Source organism: Solea solea, chromosome 18 (assembly GCF_958295425.1).
Source record: "Solea solea chromosome 18, fSolSol10.1, whole genome shotgun sequence".
Lineage (NCBI taxonomy): Eukaryota > Metazoa > Chordata > Actinopteri > Pleuronectiformes > Soleidae > Solea > Solea solea.
Genome location: NC_081151.1, coordinates 14046606 through 14064808, shown reverse-complemented (window position 1 = coordinate 14064808; position 18203 = coordinate 14046606). Strand labels below are relative to the sequence as shown.

Here is an 18203-nt window from a genome sequence, read left to right as displayed (position 1 = left end):
AGTTGGATTTAGTGGTTGGGTGGATATCGGCCGAGGATTGAGTTCGAAGGAGACAGTGTGCCCAAGAGAGTGTTCCTGGGGTTTGTGAGTTTCCCAGTGAGAGTATATGTGCCAAAATCATTGAGGTGTTTTTATTGTCAAAGGTTTGGACATATAGCTAAGAATTGTAAAGAGAAGAGAAGGTGTGCAAGATGTGGGGGTGACCATGAGTATGGGAATTGCAGAAGCGGGGTGCAGCCCAAATGCTGTAGCTGTGGGGGAGATCATAGTGTAGCATATGGTGGGTGTGAGAGTATGAGAAGGGAAACAAATATCCAAAAAAGAGCTGAGTGAAGAATCACCTATGCAGAAGCTGTGAGTGTATCAAGAACACAGAATGAAGATAGAAATGAGCAAAGAGCTGTGGAAGTGCAAGAAACACAGCCAAGGACAGATGACAGGATGCATGTGAACAAAAGAGATTTAGTGACATTCATAACAGGAGTGATCAACAGTACAGCCGAAGTGAGATCCAAAAGTGTTAAAATCCACCAGGCTAGACTAGTTGAGAACTACTGCCATAGGTTATTGTGCAAAATTAGTGAAATGTTTCTCTCACTACAGTCCACAAACGATTTGAAAGCCAGTTGCCCCTCATAACAATGTACTTCTGATGATCTTTGTACTTAGACGTAGACACAAATAAAATATATTTAAATTACATTATCAAAAATATATACAACAATTTAGTAGTTTAAAAAATTACAAGTTAAAATAGAGTACAACAATTCCATTAATTAAGGTTATATAATAACTTAAAAGTTCTGAATTCATTTTTTTTGTGCAACTCATGCTGTAATATGCAATGTCTGCCAATGTTAGCTACGGATAACTGATACTGCTTCGTTGTTAATTTACGTTAGTACAGTACATCAAGTCACCTGGCATTAATACGGAATATAAAACCCTAAAAGTGCAATAATTAGTTGATGTAGACTTACTGCACAATTTGTGTTGTCAAGTACGGTGGCCTGGAAGTGCAAACCAGTATTACAAAACTTGAAAAAAATTGACATTTTCCGAAACAAATTTACGAAATGCAAAACACTTTTACAAATAAACAAAAGTTAAAACCAATTTACGAAATGCAAAACACTTTTACAAATACCAAAACAAATAAACAAAAGTTAAAACAACTTTACAAAATGCAAAACACTTTTACAAATAAACAAAAGTTAAAACCAATTTACAAAATGATAAACACTTACAAATACCAAAACAAGTCCGGCTGTTTACTTCTTTGTTACAGTAATATGTAACAGCAATAGTAAAGGAGACGCCTATAAAACTGTCCACAGGACACCTCGAGACATGGACATAGGCATGTATAGATCTTTATATTCTATATTTGTAATTCATGGAGTTTCACAAAGGCTTTAAAAGCCCAGAAAGAGTGACGTCACAGGTGTGTACGAGCACAGCAAAGCACGGTCATGTGGCGTCTCGGGAACGGCGCTACTGTCAGGGAATCGTACGATGTGAAAACTTTATGAGAAATGTGAATAAATGAAGGCAATGAGGGGTTTTCTTTTACATTTTAAAAATATTACGACAAAACAAGTTTTAGTTGTTTATTCGTGGCACATTAGGATTTATTTTTAAACTTATTATCGATGTAGTAATGAGCTGCTGTGTGGATTCATACTGACATAGTGAACACGGGGTAGAGTTCTTATAATACATCCATGACAAAACCTCACTCTGTCACAAGTATCCATTCTTATGACACACATAAGTCTCTAGTGCTCACGGTATCATTTCTGGGTCACTCGCAGCAAATGGGACATTCCCTAGCACCAGAGCCAGAGCCAACATCCTCCAGAAGGCGATAGGGTGTTAAATGAGAGCAGACCTGTAGAGCAATGTTCCCGTCTATCGTCTAGACCAGACCTGGGCATATTACGCCACATACAGCCCTTTGGGCATCCCTTATCATCCCTCATCATAAACACAGATGAACAAGTATTTATGCTTTGCATGCATTATAACTGTGTTGCTTTTATTTTGAAAAGCCTGAAATATGGACGCATGTATCTGCATTTGTCTGCACGGCGACAGGTGACCGTAGCCAGTTTCCCCTGGCCCCCTAAAAATGTCAGCTCACGTTAGAAAAAGAAAATTTAATCCTGAATGGTGCGTTTTCAACAAGACATGGACTGCTAAATATGTCTTTACAGGCGTACTGAACTATCTCTTTAACTGGCACAATGTTCAGTGAAGTTTAGTCTTACCTTATATTTTAGTGGAACTTGAAGAAAAAGAAGATCACTACCAAGAATGATACTAACTCTTTCTTGGTAGTGCTTTCTATTTGCTTTATTTACGTACGTGGGAGAGATTCTATGCAAAAATGCAATTATACCTGTGTGTAACCACAATAAAAATGTTTTGGGCAATCTAAAAACAAACGTTGAACATTTAAAAATGTAAGATTAATGTGATCAGTCTATTACCAGGCCATCGTGAAGCACCTCTTCTTCTCCAACCCCCATCCATGCTCCACCCTCCACCCTCCACTTCCATGTCCCTGGTCTTCCTCCATGTTGTGGTGTGATGGCCTGTCAGGAGATGCTGCTGAGAGGGCAGAGCGACGACAAGATCAGCTCACATCAGACCTGATCCACACACACACACACACACACACACACACAGGTTGGTCTGGCTATTCTTCTTAAGACTCTGTGATGACTTCCATTCATTTGGACAGCCTAAACAAAGTGTTAACAACCTCAACTTAACCACAATACAAATGTTATCCCTAAACTTAACCAGTTCTTCGGAAATGAGGTTTCCGCCTCATTAGGACCAGGTTTTGGGCAGGACTACTGGTCCTGACATGGTCAGGGTTTATGACAGAAAATGTCCTCTAAAGCGAACAAATACAAGAACACATACACACCAGAGGTGAGGCGGTAGGTCTGGAGGATTGTGGGTCAGAGCTGGGAGATCTGATGAAGATGAGGTGGGACACAGACAGTGGGCCCCTTCACCGCTTTCTGGTCAGGACAGAGCTCTCTCAGTGTGTGTGTGTGTGCTTCCTCTGACCACATCCATCATTACTGTGGGCTTGGCTGCTCAGGTGGACAGTGTGTGCGTGTGTGACTGTGTGTGAGACATAATGGCTTGTGACACTGTGGGCTCTCCATCCCGGCAGCCTGACTGTCAAGCCAAATATCTGAAAAAGAGGAGAAAAATGGAGGGAGGGAGAGAAAGTAAGCGGGCACGAGTGTGTGTGTGTGTGTGTGTGAAACATAACAAGTGCTCTATTACTGTAAGTTGCCTGACATGGTGGTAAAGTTGTTAGCACTGGGACCTAATCAAATAACCACTTGTTTTAGCAAAGGTGTGAACTAGACCAGTAAAACATTTAAACCTTAACGCCGTGGTTGATGAGTGTATATATCTAATATGAAAACATTTTAACATACAACAACATGAATACTAAAATGTTCATGTTAGTGTTGCTTTCCTGATCAGAAATGAGAACCAGTATCTGAATGAGATCATTTCTAAAATTAAAGATTGAGTAAAAACTATTTAAAATTGTATAAAAGCCTTAATGTATCAAACACTTTAAGTATCATCACCAAAGTTTAAATATCGACGACATCAAGCAATCAAAATTTACTCTGCATTAAGTAGAGGCCTGGAACTTTGTGTATGTGGGTGTGGTGTACCAGAAGGGGGCAGTGGAAGACAGTTAATGAAGCACAGGCTAATTATACAAGGACTACATGGTCTTGACACAAACAGTCTTCTCTTTGTCTTCATGTCGTCCAAACTGAAAAATTGACAACAGCAACTAGCTCCGGACTATAGTCCATCAACAAGACTAGTTTAAGAAGTCCTCCAGCTTCTTCCCACTCTCAGAGACAACTCTGCTTCTCCAACAAGGACCTTCAAAGCCTTTAAAGTCATGTCACTAAACCTTGAGTCAAGCCAAGTCAAGTCCACATTATGAAAAGCTGCTTTCAGACCTGCAATGATGTCCAGACATCCTCTGGAGATTGTCTGGGGGTGAGCAACATTCTCCAGAGATTCCCCTGCTGTTATCAGTGTGTCTGACACCAGATAATATCCAACTGCTTATGTCATATGTGAACAGCAAACTGTCTGAACCCAGTTCTGTGGATCCAGTTGTAGTCTGTAAACGGCTCAAGTCTTAGTCAATAATGTTGCATCATACTTCAATTCCAATATGGTCCTCAGTGCTCCACTTATAAAACTTTACTCTTTAATATTAAGACTACTGCTGCCTCATTTTGTAAATCAAAACAAAGGATTTCTAACATCGAGACAGCAGCTTCGAAAAAACAGGAATGTCACCTCTTTCATTTCTCTACAGACCAAGCCTGGTGCCAGACTGGATGTTGGACAATTGGATAGACTTACAACCAATCAGACCAATGATCCAGGTGATGTATGCAGAGCGTGTGAAAACGTGTCAACAAACGTGCTTGTTGTAGTTTAATAGGAATGAAGGCGTCTAACGACTTTTGCCCAGAGAAGCTCCGTGGAGCAAGTTGCTAAAAATCAAGCAACAGTTGAATTGGAGGCAGCTTCACTTCTGTGGCTGCCATGTTGTATGTATACACAAGTTGCTTCTCTGTTGCCATCCTGCTAAGCCCGCCTCTAGTGGCCCAGGGGTTTGAGATTGGATATCTTTTTTTAGCAGATTCTGAAGTTGGACAAAATGGCGTCCTTGTCAGAGCAAAATCTAATCGCTGGGTTCTCCCAGACGAGTTCCACAAATCATCCTGTTCTCGTCCTCCATTTTTTAAGCTCATTACACTTTGTGTCTAGTAGAAAATGGCAGCATGTATTCATATGACTTGGCTCAGGATATTCAGCGTATTGTTCTATTTGTCCACCAGAGAACAAAGTTCTGGTTTAGGCAGCAAATGTCACATCAGTACTGGAGAGGGAAAGTGACATGAGAGCATCTTTAAAACAAAAGCGTGGACTTGGCTCAGCATGACTGTGTCTGAGGACAGAGCTAATTGTGGTGAATACAGAGCTTTGGCAGTGCTGCGTTCCTTCCATCGCATGCCAGGGTTTGTATGTGCATGTTCTGGGCTGTGCATTCCCTCACTTTGTTTTTTGCTTGCTCTCTCTGCTTCCTCCGGGGACTCTGGTGAAAGTGGGCCTGCCGTCCGGCTGCCAAGCAAACCTGATTTAGTCACACTTGGCTGCCATTCCTCTTCAGCAAAACAATCATGTTTGGCCCAGTGGCTGGTGGCTGGTGGCCGACCATCGGTGGACTGCAAGTTCCCGTAGTGGGCCAGACGCAGCACTGCCTGAGGCAGGTTTCCACAGTGGTTAAGCTGCTTGTGTTTTATGTTCCTGGTGGATCATCCTATGATGATGATGCGGCTGCTAAACTGAGCACTGATGAGGTCTAGACCTCTGGCCCACTGTCTACTGTCAATGTGGCGATGAGGTGAAGAACACTGACTTCAATTGATTTAACCAGAGAATTTGCTGTGATTAATCCCAATTCATTCCATCTTTTCATCTCAGAGCTGAAGCCTGTGTTAGCTGATGTTTGAATGTAAACACAGCAGTAATGCTCAGTTAATGTCCAATGAACACAACATTCAAATTCAGATACAGTACTATTGTTTAACACTGGGGCAGAACCCACAGATGGGTCGCAGGACATTTTTTTTGGAGTGCCCAAACTAATTTGCTATTTGTAAGATTTATGTGTATATGTTTTAAATAAATAATGATATCAGGTGTTACAGATATGGCTCTAAATGAGTTGCTACATTATGCATACATTTGAGTCATGATAGTTTGTTATGTTTTAAAAAGTGAGTCTCCACATAGAAAGCATCTTGATTTTTAATTCTCTGCCGTGAATGACAGATGGAACTTATTTGCAAAGCAAAGGCCAAACTAAAGACAATTGTTTTCTGTGAGTGTTTATATTATTTTAGTTGCACTCTTCTACATTTCCCATTCTTTAACAGTGGAGTGTGCTAAGCAATGACCTGTGTTTGCTCAAGCATCTTCATCTTCTCCACTCCTGTATTGGACAACTTTTCAAATGTGCATTTTATTGCCTAGAACTCCAACTCCAATGTCCACACTTTTGCCGTCGTTGGTATGACGGTACATACGTACTGGTGGCGTTCTCTTTTTTGGATGGTGTGGTGGCATTTTGCAGGCATCAAGGGAGGTAAAGAAAACTTAACTGTATAAATGTTTGGAAAATATTTCTGATTAATCTCAATTATTTATATATATTATATTATTTTACACATATAAATATGAAACTTTTTTTTTAAATGTGTGTAAATGTACCACATAAGTAAGGATTAGTAAACAGCAGAGGGCAGCATAGAGGTAGACATTGCAACCCTCATGGAGACCAAAACCTGGTCCTCATTTTTGAGGAACTCAAAATGTTTTAGGTTAAGTACAGGTTTAGACATTAGACAGTAACTGATAATGGTTAAGGTTGGGGATAATGGTGTATTTAGTTTGTCCAAATGATTTACAGGCATAACGCTTATTATAAGATGCTATATAAAGCCCAGGTTAACTTGCATTGGTGATTTTTAATCAAAACTAAATGTGGTTTTTGTCTGGTAAAAAGGTTGATAAACTAAATTGTAAATGTGCAGATTATATAATTTATACTTATAAATGAAAAACAAGTAAGAAAATACTCTGTGTTAATTTGAGGATGTTTAAAAGAACAAAGGATCAGTTCAGGATTTGTTGTCAGACAAGGATGGACACAAAGTGTTGGATTTCACAGTTGGTGCAGCATCATATGATGATAAGCAATGCCTCACACAAACAACTCCTCTCAATACAAAGCTGTGTTTGACCCTGGATGTCATTTTTACTCTTACTCTTTATTGTGTATTCTATGTTCCCATGGTAACTTCATCTTGGTGTTGGAGATAATTACAGCAAATAAAAAAAATCTTTTTAGTTGCTTCGACTTCAAGGGAGAGGTCATGGTTTTTTGAAGTGTGGTTGTATGAGGTACTAACACATAGCACTGACTGAGCTGTGCATAACCCCTGCACAGAGAACCAGCCTCAGACATGGGCAAGAAAAACATATTTTAGCCACTTAACAAATGACTCACCAAAGAAAATTGACACATGTATTTTTAAATGATCTTTTACGACATTTTTCTGACTGGAAACTGCTGCTTTGTAAACTTCCTGCACCAGTCCAAGTCCATGAAGAAAATAAGTAAATTTTACACCATGGCACAGGTGTAAAATGCTGTGAGTTGAAAATGTGTTATTTTGTGACTTTGGTGTTTGAAATCCTTTGTTCAGATTTACCTTAGTGACAAAAACTGACCACACGAGGCAGCAGTAGACCAGCAGGTCCTGTGTCTGAGTGAGCTAAAAATCTTGATTTTCTGTATGGAATTTAGTGCAGGAAAGTGAGCAGTTTACAAACTAAAGTGACAAACATATTCTTATGATATCACAGACTTAAAATGGCATAGATTATTTGTGGTGAGACTTAATTTAAGTTAATTAGTTAATTAGCTAAAATGAGTTTTTCCTTGTGCCTCCCTTTTCTCAATAAAGCTAGCTGCAGCTAGCCTACGGAGCAAGCAACACTGTCTGCTGTAAACAAACATAAATTATCCAGTGTTGCTGTCCTAAAAGTCACTAGAAGTCACTAAATGATGCCATCACCTAATTTGCATGATTGGCAATGTTTATGTAATTGTAATATACGCTGTAGGAAGGAAGAATAACATTGTGGGAGATACAAAAAGTGACTAAAAAGTCTCAGCAAAACCTGAAAGAGACTTGGGCTGTGTTTATTTAGTTATTTATTTTGTTTGGTTTTCTTAAGTCTGGTTTAGTTTACTTATCATCAACTTCGGAGCCTACAACAAGTCACGGCAGTAAAACATGAACATTTTTGACATGTTTTGTATACAATTAAAAATATATTATAGAAAAAACTGTAGTACATAGCGTAACTATTCTTACTACTATTATTATTATTATTTTAGACAAAGAAAATGTTACATTTATGGATCAGCCAGCATCTCCTGCTCTGACTGCAACTTGGCGACTTTGTCGCTAAATCTAGCAACTTTCCAACTCCTCCTAGCAACTTTTTATTCGTCAAAAGTGTCTAGCGTCAAACTCTAGCGACTTTTCCGTGTTATTGGAGATTAGAAAGCACTTATCACTCTGCAGTTACTGTGCTCAACAAGCAGTGGGTGCTGCCGGGATCAAATGGCCAATTATGCAAATTAGGCGATGACGTCATTTAGCCGTCAGTTTTAGGACTGCCAATAGCAACTTACCTTACTGAGGATTTAGCAACAGTCGCTGGCCGTGAGTGCTGTGCCGCTGTGAGAGGAGAGGACTGGGCACCCTGTGAGTGCTTTAGGACATTGAGAAGTAAAACGATACACGCTTTCATGTCAGAGTCTCCAAAAGTCTCCAATAGCAGCAGAGAAAATCACCAGATTTGTCGCAAGTTGCTTTTTTGAAAAAAAGAGTTGCTAGAGAGGTCTGAATACTCGCTAAATATAGAAGTATCCCTTTAACATGTCAATCATATTCAGGTTTCCAGGCTCCAGGTTTCCTTCAGAATATTAAAACACACTTGAATTGTCTCCTTATCTACAGTCTGTAATTGAAAGCAAAGGTAATTAGCAGCTAGATGCTACACTTTTGAGTCCAAAACACACGCTTTTCTTTCCTTGTTTCCTCTCTCTGCCTCATTATATCAGACACTGAATAATGACTAACATATATTAACCACTAGTATAATTGTGCTGGAATTAGTGATTGTGAAAACATGAAAGTGAGAGTGTGTATCTTTGTGGGTGTGTAATAAGAGTGCAACGCGGCTACTACCTTGCTCTAAATAAATCTATGATTAGCATTTTCCTCTTAAAATAAATAATTTGAAGCTCTCGCTCAGCCCACATAGAAACTATTTCTGTGGCGTTTTATTCAATTTAGAATCTTCATTCATAACCTGCAACAATGTGTAGAGTTACACTGAACAAAAAGACAGGAAGACCTCTTCCTGAAACCAAATGGGAAGTGAAAATATATATTTTATAGCCGCCAGGGGGAGACTTTGCTGGTTGCAAGTTTGAATGGATGTCTTACTGAACTTTTCTTGTGGAGTTAATAACCTCAATCAAGTTTCAGCCCTTCTTCAATAGAACATGATGTCAATTGTGCAAATTTAGTTCCCATTTTGAGAAAAATAAGGTAAAAATATGCCAAATGTGAGTGGACACTAGTGTGATTGACAGTTGGTATTGTCCAATAGGAGCCCAGTTGCAGGTGACACCTCTGAACTTCTGGTTGCAAAACATTCAGTTAACATTCAGAATAAGAGTTCAGATTCTTGTGTGTGATGTCACAACCAGCTGCCACTTGTTTCACACAGCTATTCTTCTTCAGCCTAAACATATTGTGTGTTTCCATTGGCTCTACTTGCCTTACCTCGGCACGGTTAAGTTGCGTTTCCACTTGCGTAGTACCTGGTACCAGGTACCTTTTTTTAGTACCTGCTCTGGTGAGGTTCCAAGCGCGCTGAATAGGTACTATGTGTGATGTCGCCAGACTGCCGGCCACTGATTGGTAAGAGTGCCATCACAGGAAGCGACGTCCGACTCAGAGAAGCCGAACAGTGCCAAACTGTAGATCATTTAAAACTACTTAACAATCCTAAAAACGTGGGTTAATCTCCAACAACAACCAGGGAAATGTTTAAAATCTCAACATTTAACAGAGGAGTCTGATGTATTTAGCGACAGCACTGCCAAAAGTGTTATCCCTAACCTTAACCTAACCATCATTCAAATCTTAGCCCTAAACTTAACCAGTTCCTCTGAAATGAGGTTCTGCCTCATTAAGACCTGATATTAATGCCAGAAAAGGTTATAAAGAGGTAATGAATAAATAAATAAAAGTTCACTGACACAGTGTCTTGTGTGTATGTAGCAGAGACTGACCAACAGAGGGCGGTGTTGTATTGCAGGTGTGAGAGGAGAGAGCAGCGCAGCAGAGCTGCTGTCTGTCTAATCTGCACCTCATTCCTCATGACTGCATACAGAAAAAGAAAAAAAGAGGAACAGCTCTTTAATGGATGATCCTGACATGGACACTTGATCGGTGCTGTTAATGACGACAAGGCGGCTGCTCATTGCTCAACAAGACGACGGTCTCACAAATGAAATCTGTTTCCATTATACCTCAGTGCTCAAACATTTCAGAAATTTACAGATTTAAGCAAGTTTGCTTTTGAATTCTGTTTGATTTTCAGTCAAATTTTCTCAGGAAACGGTCTAATCACAAGATGTATTTATTCTGGATCTATAAATGACATAGCATGGTTATCTTTAGCCACTTCAGGTTAAAACAAAACAAAAGTTCCATGTTCCATGACATTTTAACAAACACTGGCTGAGGCTGATGAAGGTCATGTGACCGCCACTTAATAGACCCTGTGCTGTCAACAGACGTCCAAAAGCTTATAATTCTCCAACATTGGACTGTTTGTGTCTTAACATTTGTCCATTTTCACTCAAACACAAAATGGATGTCAGACTTAAGGACTTCAAGTGATAACACCAAGCTTATCAGCAGGTTATCTTTATATCACTTGCTAACTTAAGTTTGAATTAACTTAATTCAAGTTTTTAAACCATTCTCTTTTCTTCACTTAAAAACTCTAAAAGACACTTCCACGTCCCTCAAATTAAAACTTAACTGGGGGGAAAATGGGTTTATTTAGCAGCCACATTTATATTATGTATATGTGTGTGTATATATATGTATATACACATATACATATATATGTATATATATATGTATGCAAATGAAGGACAGACTAAAGCAGGATGCCATAACTCACACTGATGGCCTTTAAGTGAGAGATTGCCTTGAAGAAATCGTCCAATAAGAAAGTGGGAATGATGCACCTGTCGCCCGTCTGACTAATGAGCCAATCAGGTTGCAAGGACACGGAGCACATCCGGGTAGTGGAGTTTGGCCTGGAGTGTCACACACAGCCAAACTGCCACCGCTTTAATTTAAAGTGCTCAAAAAAACGACGAAATTACACCTTTAAAAAAACATTGAAGCTGCAATAAGGAGTGATTCACGACTTGTCGTAACATCGGCGACTGATAACATTGTGGACCTGCAAATCTAGTGTGAGCGACAATGAAGAAAGCCCTGTTATTTTTTTTCTCTCTCCATCCATCCACCAAGCCACTCAAAGCAGTTTTAATCCCATATCTTCATGAAAAAAGAAAAAAAAAACACTGGCACGGAGTCACGCTTTTAAAATGACAATGATTTACATTTCAACATAATGCTCTCTGTCGGCTGTTATTGTGACAAAGTGCTGCGCCTATCCCTCCCAAATGAAAGTGGGTGTTCTGTTATGTGTGCGACAAAGACATTTGGACAAACCTGCCATCGTCTCCTTTTACTTGTAAATGAGCATGGGAAATCTATTTATGTCCTCCTACAGCATATACAGCTGAAATGAGGGAGAGGCTGTTGGCTTATTGGGAGACAGGCTGAGCAGCCGAGATGAGCCTGTGTGAAGATATTTAGACAGAAAATTAAAGAAAGAAAGGAGGAGGATGAAGGAGAGGAGAGGAGCGGCAGCCCTCGAGGCCATGCGGGAGAAGTATAGTGAGAAGTCCAAACACAAAGGCGAGTGGAAGGATGAGCTGCTGCTCTGACAACACCTGGCCCACAAACAAACTACAGGCTTGTCTCGATGCGAGGTATAGGGAAGGGATAAAAAGAACCTCAAGGCCTGCAACACCTCTTCCTTCCCCCCGTGCAGCCTCCTTTTTTTTCATCTTTTTTTTGAGGATATAGAAATGGAGCCATGGAGTTGAAACGCAGACATGCAGATGAACAAGAAGAAGGGGGGGTTGGAATGTGATAGCGGCTAATCCAGCTCAGATGCAGCTCTGTGGGGATGAAGGCGCTGGCAGATGTGGTTTGTTGTCATGGTTGGCTGGCCACTGGTTCAAAACCTGAGCTTTTTATTGAACAAAATAAAAATAATAACATGTTTCCTCCATGTAAATCGGAGCTATAGGTGGGGCTTTTATCATGGAGATGCTGCCACTCAGCTTACACTTTTACTCATACCTACTTTCTCTTGACTGCACACACACACACGCGTGCACACACACGTGCACACACACACACACAATTCAACCAAGTCACCCAATTTTTTTTACTTCAGCGTCTCAGTCTCCTCCCCTCCCACAGGGACATGTGGGGATGGAAATCAGTTGCTCCTCTCTGCTGTTAAATGGCTGCTGCAGAGAAGCTGCTACTTTTCTGTCACCAAATCAGTAATCCATCACACACACACACACACACACACACACATACGCACTGCACCTTTAATTTCCTTTCTTGCATCTCTGTTTTATTTGTAATTTTATTTTCAAAATACAACACATTTCTTGATCAAAAAACATTTCTGTAATTATATTATATTTTAAATTATTGATGAGTGAAAATCCTTAATATTTTCATCTTCCACTCCAGGAAAAACAGAGGTCACCATAAGGTCACAGACATGTTCAAACCCCAACATCTTCAAACTGACTCTTCATTTTCCTCTGAATTAATAATTAATATGGTAATAAAAAAAACAATTGAGGATGCATGGTGTGTGTTATAATAAAGCACAAAACAAGAGTAGGTTATTATAATATTATAAAATGAATTGAATGATTGAAATACGTGATCCAGAATCTTGGAGCAAGATGACGCGTTAATCTGACAAGGGAGTTGGGATTAAATAAATAAATCAAACGTCAGGCTGTATGGATGAAACATATATGTTCAAATTATATTAATACATATGTATTATTCAATTAATACAAATGATTCCATGTGACAACGTGCCATAAATGCGTTTAACTGATTGAGGAGGCGCGTGATTGGCCTCTGTTGTTCCTAGAGGTGTGTGCACGTGCGTGCTGAAGTGCTTTAAAAGGGTCAAATATTAAATTTAAACAATATTTTTTAATTTGAGAAATTTGCGCAATTCTATTGAAACCTAAACGGGAGGGAGAGCAGACGGAACGGTACAGTGTTAAAAAAAATCAAAAAAAAAAATGTGCACAAAGGCTCTGGTATGAGTGTCCAGCATCGCGAGGATCATGTCCACGCAGAGTCGTGGGTCACTTTCACGCCAAAAAAACAAAAAAACCCCGCTGTTGTGAGACTGTGCCGGGACAGCGAGGAGAAGGAGGAGGAGGGAGAGAGAGTCTGACCACTACAGCCTACTGCTGTGCGCGCCACGCGCCCGAGTGTTCGGTGTGTGCGAGGGCGTGAGAGTGTGTGTGTCAGTGTGTGTGTGTGTGTGAAAGCCACCACTAGTCGCCCCCAGTGCTCTTCAGTCTCCACTCTCCCTTCTCACCGCAGACTGAACGTCACGTCCGCACTTGAACTTGAGTTTTCTCCCATTGTAGAAGCCAGAGAGCCGCACACAGCCGCACACAACCGCACACAGCCCGGGGACGCATGCGGGGACTCTGCAGCTCCAGCACAAAGACCAAACAGTGTGGCAGTGTGTCCTCAAACCAGCGCCGGGCTTTGACTTGAAGAGTTTAAGTAGAACCCATCCGCCCAACTGGCACTGGCAGTGCAGCAGAAGAAGTGCCCACAACCGCTTGGCGACTCCCCGAGGTGCCGCGCGGAACAGTTTTTTATTGATTTATTTTTTTATCACACTTTTCCAGGTAACTTTCAGGTGTGTCCGAAAGGGGCCACGCAGTGTCCAAGGTGGCCGGAGAGTGGACACAGGTAGTGACCCAGCACCGGGAGCTGAGCGCCGACCTCCCGCGCTTCGCCGCTTCTCTTCGCTCCGCTGCACTCCTCTCTCCGCTGCTCTCCTCTGACATATGGACTGAAAGCAGCCGCGGCAGAGCCGGACTACTGTCTCACCGCAGCCGCAGTCACCGCCGCCGCGACCCAACAAGGGAGGAGGCGCACCACCACTTTGGCACCGAGCTGCCAGCGAGCGCACGGCCGCTCACCCGGGAAGAGCACAGCCGTTACCCGCTGCTGCTGGAGGGACATCCACTGGAAAGGGGTCACTGCGAGGGCCACGTTTTGGGCCAGTGCAGAGGCAGAGTCGGTGCCTGGTGGCCAACGAGCGCTCGGTTTTGGGGCCAGATTGCGGTCGGTATAGAGCAGCAGCAGCGGCAGCAGCAGCAGCAGCAGCAGGAGAAGGAGCAGGAGAAAGTGGAGGAGGAGAACCGACCCTTCCAGCGCTGCTCTCCAGGCGATGCCAGTGTAAATGCCAGGGCGATGTCCCGACGCAAGCAGGGGAACCCGCAGCACCTGTCCCAGAGAGAAATAACACGTAAGTCAAGCCGTACAACATCATCACACCTTTTTGTTCCTCTTTCATTTTAATCTTTTTTTCTTTTGAGGATATTTTTTTTCCCCTCTAGTTCATAAAATTGCATTTTCAAACTTTTCCAAAAGTGTCTTCTGGAGGCCATGTTAAATATTTTTTCTCCGTCTTCTAAAATAAACAATATTAGACAGAGATATAAATGTACTTAAGTGCTCACTACAATGTGTAAATAACTCGCTGGCATTGTTTGTGGGGCGGGGGGAAAGTCTTATTGGACTTTTACAAGCAGCTCGTTGAGAAGCCGCACATCGGTCCAGGTGTAGTTCACTGACCCATGACTTCTTTATCCTTGCTGTGTTTGTTTGTTTGTTTGTTTGTTTATCTGCGTCACCAGAGAGAACAATAACACTCTTGATCCGTTTCTATTGACAGTCAAATGTGTCTCTACTGCGATTTAATTAAGTTTGTGTTTTTTTACGCACTTTTACGCGCATATATGGAGCTGTGATACATGTCACATTTTGTCACGCGCAAATTATCGACATGTGCTAATTAATTAGTTTAATTGTTTCATTGACTTATTAGACAAAAAGACCATATTTTACTTGCATTAGAAAATGGTGGAGTTTATTTAAACGCATCATTAGATATTTTTTTTTATACGCCTCACGCTTTATTCCTCTCTTCTCCAGCAGCTCTTTATCTCTCTTTCGGTTTGCTCTCGCGCTGTTTACCCGTTTGTCTGCCGCGTGGATCCAAAGTTTATATACATCCATCGGTTGTAAAATGAATACTGCCTTTAGATTATTTAACAGCTTGATATCTGGAAAAAAAAAAAAATCAAATCTGTATATATCCAAGAATGAGTGACATGCCAAAATTAAATTGTTGTATTTATTTATTAAATCAATTAGATAAATAGAATAAATTCACATTCCATTAATCATTTTCGGCCAAAGAAAATAAACTGTATTTTATTTCTGTTAATACGAAAAAAAAAAACACCTGTTGTGAAGCAAACTGTCTTTAAAAAATGAAACTCCTGAGCAGATTGAAATGTTGTGGCCTCAGCAGCTGACATGACAGAAGCAGTGAAACCTTTTTAGAAAAACATGAGTGAGGGGCACATGAATCCAGCAGCCCCCCCCCCCCCCCCCCATCTGGGTGTATAGAATTTCTTTAACATAAAGTGTAACATCTGTACATGTGCTGAATAGTTTCTGCGGCGGGAGTGTATTTGGGGGAGACTCACTGTGCCAGATCAGATCACTGATGGTGTATCAGTGTGTGTGTGTGTGTGTGTGTGTTCAGTGTGTATAGAGCGGTTTTGGCCCATGCATGTGGAATAGTTGTCAAATGAATCTCCTTAAAAGAAGAGAGCCGATTGCTTCACTACAACGTGAATGTGGCAACTTGTACACACACGTACAAATGCAGCTGTGGTGTGGACTTATAGAAATGCCCATGCTTATTGAGACAGATTATTGTTATCACTCCAAAGACAACAGAAAACATTTGTGAATCGCAATCATACATATCTGGCCATTCTGGCTTACAAAGGTCAGATTATAGATGATTTAATTTCACTGAGAATTTACACAAGAGCAGAGAAGAACACAACACGTACGTAAACATGTACGCTCGTGCGCAAACACACACAGAGCATGTGTGTAAGTAAAGGCTAATAAATTAACTTTTAATTTGTTCAGTGTATTCACTCCTTCACTCTCACTGTGTGTGTGTGTGTGACTGATAAATGCTGCACATTCCATAATTCACACACACACACACACACACACACTCAAACACATGTATGTATGTACAGGTATGTAAGCTTGTGTGAATATCCACACACACAGATTTCTCAAAGTTTCTCCTCCTCATTAGGAGAAAAACATTTTCACACTTTAGGGACATTACATTTTTGTCTTTTATTTATATTGACTGGAAAAGATTTTTTAAAAAGTGATGAATATGGGCCTGGGATCAGCTCTTTGGTGCACTTCATGAAGACTGTAAATCTGTCCCTGTGCTCGTTCATACTCACTTCCTGTCAAAACCAAACAATCTGCCCCAGAACAACTTCATCTGCACTTTCTCTCCCCACAGAGACACATGGTAAAGATTCATCAGTGTGTGTGTGTGTGTGTGTGTGTATGTTTGGGTGTCACCATGCTGAGACAGTTTACACCCAAAGGTGCAGACTTGCCTTCTGCTTCTCATTCACTGCAAATAACCCCAGCTTTGCTCAGAGAGGCTGATTTAGTGTGAGGAGACGCAAACGGGACGAGAGCTCCCATTGTAGCCGCACACACACACACACACACACACACACACACACACAAACAAAGAGAGAGAGAGAGAGAGGCTGTGTCGCCCACTTGAGATGCATGTTTCCCTTTGGCTTGTCAAATAGCCATGCACCCTGCTGGGCCTAAGTCTTTGTTAGAGAGAGAGAGAGAGAGAGAGAGAGAGAGGGAGAGCACTTAAGTGTTGTGTGTGTGTCCAAGAGCTGAACCTCGAAATGATTAAAAAAACAAACAAAAACCTAAGAAAGAAAAACGTGTGTTTTATTAAGTGGCACAAACTGATTGGACTTGTTTTTTTAATCAGGCTCTTCCTTGTCAAACGCACAGGTTATAGTTAATGGCTTGCATTGTAACTAAAGGTATAGTCTGTGTTTCACACCTTACTGTCCTATTTTTATTTTTTGTTGTTAATGTCAGTTTTGCAGTGCTCGTTTTGTATGTAAACGAGAAGTGCACATGAAAGCTGAGAGGTTTGTGTGTGTGTGTGTGTGTGTGTGTGTGTGTGCGTAAATCTACAGGAAGAGCTGTGTGTTCATTTCACAGACAGCGTGTCCCCTGTGTTGTTGTTGATCAGCCCATGATGTACACACTCTTCCACTACTGATAACTACTTTCTACACACACACACACACACACACACACACACACGCACGCACGCACGCACACACACACACAGGCTCTGTTATCAGTTGCTCTTCACTCCCCACCAACCAAACGAAACCTCCATCTTTGTCACTCTCTGCTGTCTTTTTCTATGTCTCTTTCTCTCTGTGTCGTCCTGCTAGGGGGAGCTCTCAGGCTGCTAGTGCTGCACTCTCTCTGCTGGTCGCTGAGAGGGGTAGCACAGAGTGTGTGTGTGTGTGTGTGTGTGTGTTAATCAGATGATATCAATGCTGAAAGACCACATTCACCTCTTAACTGTCAACACCGAAACACTCTGTGCTTAACTCTCTCCCTCTCACTCTGTCTCTGTTAGATTTTTAATTTACACTGTAAGTGGTGACAGCTGACTGACATGTGCATTAACTACACTAATGCAGCAGTAGGAAATTATCTTCATCTTTTTTTGTGAAACTGTTATTTACCACTCGTATTTCCCAATGGAACAAAGTAAATCGTTTTTTTTTTTATTCCAGAAAAAAACAGTAACAGTACACTAAAAACAACAACAACTAAATGGACAAAACAATTGGTGACACACAAATAAATTAAGTTAAACTTAATTGAATGTGTTAAATGTGTGTTTTTAGAATTGAATACATTTGGCCAACCATAATGATTTGAATGTGTGAATCCGTGGACTTTGAATTGTTTATAAAGCGTTCAGGTCCCTCAGGTTGTCCGAGACACAGGTTTACTTTCTGTCAGTCAGAACTAAACATGTGGAGCAGCGTTCACTTTTAATCTGCAACAGGGCACTGCAGGCCTGCTTTATCCCCTGCATTTCTTTTAAAACCCCCAAAAAACACTGTTGCTATT

At 41.0% G+C, this 18203-nt stretch overlaps 1 protein-coding gene across 1 annotated transcript in view; it reads left to right on the top strand.

The window, feature by feature from the left end:
• The first annotated feature begins 13375 nt into the window (after window positions 1-13375).
• bcl11ba (BCL11 transcription factor B a) overlaps window positions 13376-18203 on the top strand; it is a 41930-nt gene continuing 37102 nt past the window's right edge. Inside the window, exon 1 of the mRNA XM_058614592.1 lies at window positions 13376-14418. Coding sequence (XP_058470575.1) covers window positions 14364-14418 — 55 coding nt within the window. The 5' untranslated portion in view covers window positions 13376-14363. The remainder of the gene's footprint in view (window positions 14419-18203) is intronic.